Source organism: Syngnathus scovelli, chromosome 13 (assembly GCF_024217435.2).
Source record: "Syngnathus scovelli strain Florida chromosome 13, RoL_Ssco_1.2, whole genome shotgun sequence".
NCBI lineage: Eukaryota > Metazoa > Chordata > Actinopteri > Syngnathiformes > Syngnathidae > Syngnathus > Syngnathus scovelli.
Window position 1 is genome coordinate 13,696,140 of NC_090859.1, and position 6,037 is coordinate 13,702,176.

At 45.7% G+C, this 6,037-nt stretch overlaps 1 protein-coding gene across 3 annotated transcripts in view; it reads left to right on the plus strand.

Annotated features, from left to right (window-relative positions):
• The window catches only part of LOC125979751 (spliceosome-associated protein CWC27 homolog), a 38,431-nt gene that overhangs the window by 5,788 nt on the left and 26,606 nt on the right, over nt 1-6,037 (plus strand). The window contains exons 12-14 of one of the 3 annotated variants that reach the window (XM_049738318.2): nt 1,614-1,723; nt 1,800-1,909; nt 3,572-3,933. In XM_049738318.2, the coding sequence (XP_049594275.1) occupies nt 1,614-1,723; nt 1,800-1,909; nt 3,572-3,734 (383 nt within the window). In that variant the 3' untranslated portion in view covers nt 3,735-3,933. Of the gene's footprint in view, nt 1-1,613; nt 1,724-1,793; nt 1,910-3,571; nt 3,934-6,037 lie in introns of those variants that run through there. The other 2 variants (XM_068652759.1, XM_068652760.1) reach the window with 2 other exon arrangements.

Here is a 6,037-nt window from a genome sequence, read left to right on the forward strand (position 1 = left end):
AACCGCCACCAGCAAACTCCGAGAGCCGGGTGGTCCACGCCGCATTTAAAAAAAAAAAAAACAACAACTTACAACTCTTTGTATTTAGTGTGTCTTTCTGAAAGTGACACAAAAATTAATTCCACCATGGCGGGAGTGATGTAAACGTTGGCGCGATCCTTTGACCTCCTTGTCGCTCATTCCACTCGGAGGCAAGCACTTAACGTTGGCACTAAAATGTTTGCGAGCTGCAATAAATGATTCCCGTATTGTTCTCCAATAAGTCATTGACAAATCATCAGGTCTTTAACGTGTCAAACAAAACAAAAGAAGTTACAAAATTTCCCCCCGTGCTCCAAACCCCAAATATTTGACTGAAGCAGCAAAAGCAAGCCAACGAGAGCTCGCAACCAAAGGAATGTTTTATATCTTGGCACTCGGTTAGTGTTGTAAAGCTCCAGATGGGACGGACACAACCACCTCCTGTGGGCTGAAATAAAAATGTACGATGGAGGTAGGAGAAACCAGTTCGTCCATTAGAAAATGACCAATGACGACGGTCGCTTCCGAGCCCAACTGTCACGGTGTTATTTTTGAAAGATGATCAAAAATAAAGCTGCGTCGGAGATCGTCATTCTGGAAAAATCCGTTGATTGTTGCATAGGTGAGCACGTTTTATCCTATAAAAGATTCTAGTTGCTACAACACGGAGCATCTCCCAGGTGACAAGAGAGGAAAGGAATGTGGTTAGGAAGGCCGTTACGTATGTGACAACAGAGGCTGATGCGAGTGACACACACACACACACACACACACACACACACACACACACACACACACACACACACACACACACACACACACACAACACCTCGGGGCGTCATCAGTCAGTATCCATGTTGTCAAGGGAGGAGGCGGGGAGGATGACTGATGGAAGGTGATCACTTGTCACTTGTATAAATCACTCCCTTCTTGATTTCACGGCCTGGAAAAAGGCTGAGTTTGCGTTTTTTTTAAATCAGTTTTTGAAATAAGTCCAAAAACTTGTCGCTTTTTTTGTTTTTTTATCATTACCTGTGAGGGTAATTGATGTCATGCCACAAGAATGATGCACGATCCCCCCCAAAAATGTTTCCTATTAAACAATGATTTATTCGTAAACCGAGCCGCAAAGCGCAATGGTCGCCCTTGAGCACAAACGTCACATTGACTCGAACGACTCATTGGCCTCACTGCGGTTTGTGTTAGTTCATTTGTTTGTTAGCGCAGCAAAACACCAGCATGGCCACAGACGTCTGTCATGCGCCCGCAACAAACATCACATCACGCCAGCCAGACCGTCTGCTGCTCTCTGACCTCACGTCGGGTGTTTCACACGCGGTGGAAAAATTATTCTCAGCTGCGCTCTCGGTACACAACGCTTTCTTGTTGCGTCGCGTTGGACTTACGGACGGGTACACGACTCCCAGGGCAGTCAGGAAACTTGATTAAAAGCCACAATTCCGCCAAGTCACTGTTGTTCGAATCTATAAAAGCTAATTAGCATTTGTTGCGTCATTTGCATACATTTCTTGATGAAAAGTTGTTAAGCGGACTAAAAGATTGATTCGGTAACACTTTGCCTCTTTGTCCAGAAAGCAAAGAGCCGACCAGCGAGGCTGTGGCCGAGTACCTGGAGGAAAGGAAGAAGTACGAGGAGCGGAGGAAAGACAAACGCAGGAAAGGTTCGGGCAGAGAGCAACAGGTAAACGATATCGATGTTCAAGCCGGACGAGTGCGATGTCTGACCGGCGGCTGCGTTTTATTTGTTCGCTCAACAGACAATGGAGCTCCTCAACCGTTTCAAGGACAAGCTATCGACGGCCATAAGCGAAGCCCCGGAGGAAGAGGAGGATGAGGAAGAGCTAGCCGAGGATGACGACAAAGGATGGTGAGTAACCACATTTTTAGAATCGGCTTGGAGGGGCGCCATTTAAAAATAGATATTTATGGTTTACAGAAAATCATCCAAGCCCCTCCAGCTTTGTTACACACTTTTAACACTACTAAATAATTTATAAAAAAGTCACCTCCAAAAAGCACCAATTCTTCCACTTTGAGATCTTTGACATGAAAGTGTTAAAGGTTCAGAAAATGAACTATTTCCAATATTATTTCATATTTTTCACATATGGCTACAATTGTGCGCACCACATTGTGTGTTATTCTTCATTATTAACCAATTTAAAATGTTTACAATAGCTCTGTTGCAATATGTCAGTCAACCTAAGACTGAAAGTATTGAATGAAAATGTTTTGTTAAAAATGTATCATTTCGGTGTTGGAGAAATTGATCAGCTACAAAGGTAAGTCCACGTAAGTACTTTTTTTTGACAAATTAAAAATGGATCACTAACGTTTCAGAAACTGGTCATCCCATAGATTCATTTCCACATATTAAACTGCTTAGTCAGCTCATTTTTCGCATCACTCGTAGCTTTAAGAGTTCTTCAAAGAGTTTTGCTTAGATCCCACAGTCTGACTCGAAAGATCTAGTTTTTGATTCTTCAATTCGGGGACACGGCGTGTTGGTTCCGTGCACCTGCTACGTTCCACTGCGCCTTTTTCCGCCCAAACCAAAAACCCGCGGCATCGCGTCTGTCCTTCCCCTCTCTTGAATGCGTGCCAAAGTTCAGGGGGGTACGTACAGTATGTGCACGCGTCAGCCCGCTGCCGCCAGGAAATGGCTCCTGACGCTGTGTTCTGCTCTCATATTCTGTTTTTCAACGCAGATCTTAAAAGCAAGTCCAGTTTGAAATGAATACCATGTGTGTGAATGAGAGATTTAGAATAACACAATCTGTTGTTGCCATTAGTCTCCTGGAGTGTGTGTGAGGGTTCTTGTAGGGGGGGCGAGGGGGGCTAATGAATTTGAGAGAAGCTTTTGTCGGTAGACACCTCACCGCGCTGCGCCGCGTCGCTCCCGCCAGGTATGGCAAGAACCGTGCAAGCCGGGGGGGGGCTGTTAGCGTAGCGTTCCTGGAAAAACAGCAGTGGGAAGGGAAGTGTGTGCCACTGCAGGAGCAGCACAACTCAGAATGTGGGTTACAACAGGTCAGACATTGGAAGTCAAGTCTGGGACAGAGGAGGTAAACTATTCCATCTGTGTCGGCGAGGACCCCCACCCGCCCCCCCGCTCGTCCTACCTCGAATTTTACACCGCCCCCCCTCTTGACTGAGTGAGCTAGGCCAGAAAAATAAACAGCGGAGGCTTCTGTAGCTTTGCATCACCGCCTCCGTCTCGCCGTAGCCCCTTTCCACGCAAATGGCCTCCTTTGAAAACGGACCCAGGGTTATTCCTCGCCGCCCAATTTGGAACTCAACCACAGTTGGGTTCAGGGGTAGTCGGGGTTAAGCTTTGAATTAAAACTATGGCCGCCACTAATGATTTGTCATTGATTGTTCATATTCATTAACATTGTATCTACGATCAATTGAATCTTTGCCTACCGTATAAACGCTAAATTAGCAACGAGCTATCCCCCCAACGCGACGATCGATGTAAAGAAGTCAATGACGACCCTGACGGCCCTCCCATCTTCATCGCGTCCAGGCTTGGCCATGTGCTGCACTTTGATGAGCAGTCCAGGAAGGTCAAAGACGCAACCATGCAGGACGAGGACACCTTCGAAATCTACGACCCACGGAACCCCGTCAACAAGCGGCGACGGGAGGAGAGCAAAAAGATCATGAAGGAGAAAAAAGCTAAGCGTTGAATTCGCGCAATGTCCCGGTGAATGGACTTTGGCTTCAAAATGTCCGAGACCTATTTAGACTCGGTGAAGCAATTCCCCAACATCTGGATTCGGATTGCGTCGTGACCACGATGGGACACTTTTGGACTGCAACTTACGAGTCATTTGTGATGTTTTTTGTGACGGAACGGGGTGATAATAAAGTGTTACGGAGCTGGAACATCTCGTGATTGATTTTTGACTCATGATCCGTTTATGTTGTTTTCTTTTGGTACAATGACCCCCTCCACCTCGCTATATCATCCGAAACGAATCGTGCTTCAAAACAAATGTTGAACAAGTCGTCATATTGCAGCAGATAAAGACTCAAAGCTCCAAGACGTTAAAGTAAATTCTTTGGTGGTTTTAGGCACGTGTGACCAGAAGCTCCCTTTGGCAAGCACTCAATTTTATTTTGAGGAGGGGGGGTCAACCACACTTCTGGGATTATGCTTAAACATGCATGTGGAACAGGAAGTGGAGTTAATGTTACATTAGCCGCCACTAATCTAAAACAGGTGCCACCGCAGCACCAGTGTACGTCGCCAAACGTGTCATCGGGATGTGACCGACACGCGTAACCCGCGACGTTCCGATGGATCGCTCATATAATCTACTTCCAATTAGTTCTTCAGGATAACCGCCACCTTTCGCAATAGAAAAATAAACAACCATGTCTCAAAGTCGGGAAAAATCTTGTCTGTCATGTTCAGCATGATTGATTTGGAAGCAAAGTGGTCTGGAATCTTTGCACACCTTCTTGAGGTTGACACTTGGGCTGTGATCTTTGGATACCATCTTCTTGAAGTTGAGAACTTCTGGAAAGATCATGAACCAACACTTGGAATAATCTATAAAGAATCATAGCATCTTCAAGCTAGTGACTTCAAGGTTGCCATCAAAGCCAAGACCGGACGTGGGACAGAAACGGCATGTCAATAAAAGCCACCAGAGTAATAACCTCCATTACCATTTGTCCTCATTAGCCGCCTGTCGTTTCCTACGAGCAGAAACTCGTAATTCACTCGTGATGGATTTAGTACTTCTCTCTCCTCACTTTCTCTGAAGGACCTTCTAACCAAAACGGTGCTGTTTTTTCCGGTCCGTCGGCTTAAGTGATTGGCTATCGATTCTTTATGAATGCAATCCACTTACCTGAAACCCGTAGAGGTGACCTGGAGTAGCTCGGAATAGCCACCACGAAGAAACGCTTTCTCAGCAACCGAGAACGTGGTCCATATCAAGATGACCGTGACATTGAGGTTGTTGGAAAACTTATAGTTTGGATTCAAACGTATCTTTGGACCTCAGTCCTGGAACTTTTATGAGTTGTCACTTGTTTGGATTTAAAACGAGTATTGGCCAGCCTTTGCTTCGCCTCTCCAATTTCCCCAAAATGCGAGATCTTCTCCCGAAACCCTCCCGTCTTTCTCAAGTCGTCGCAGCTGAAGACTTTCTCTTCACATCTTTGACATCGGTGTGAACTCCTCCGAGGCTTTCATCTGGTGGTTCAGTCTGGACATCAGCTGTGGGAAAAAACTGGCAGGGCTTACCAACACCAAGCCCTAAGCGGACCTCAGTAGATAGCAGGTGCCAGAGCTGTGACCTTCCCATTCCGGTCCGGCATTCCGGCCTGTCAGTTTCTTCAACCCCCCCCACACCCTACCCCAATGTGGACTCTGCATGCTCTGTGTCCGAGTACACCATCTGGAGCTCCTCATCCCGCTGTGCTTTGTTCTAGTGCTAAAGTGTCCACAACACTCAGAGCTTTCATCGCCGAGCGTTTGATTGTAGACAGAGCCGCGGTTGGCTGTGATGATTAGTGCCTTGTTGTTGTTCTTGTTGTTAGCGCCTCACACACCAGGACGTGTCTGCACATTCAGGTGAAGACAGTAAGTCCTCCCGTTTCCCTGAACAGATCTTTTATGTTACCACAATATATCGTCATGTAATATGGGCTCAATAAAAGATGGCAAACACTTCTAATGAACGAACTTAAATCTCCGGCGTCCTCCCTTAATGGTCTGCTTACATCATCGTGTCTGTGCTTCAAAGTTGAGTCGACTTTTTTTTTTTGTCTAAAGTTCATCGCAACCCCGAACAAAGGGGGATAAAACCAGGGTGAAAAGTTCCATTATAATTTTAATTTATTAAATATTAATTTATTTTGAAAGTCAAATGTGTAGTTCAAGCAACCTGGCAACCCACTAGTATGCTACGATATAGAGACGTAAACTATATGCCTAACGATTATGAAACTAAACGATTTAAATCATCGTTAGCAT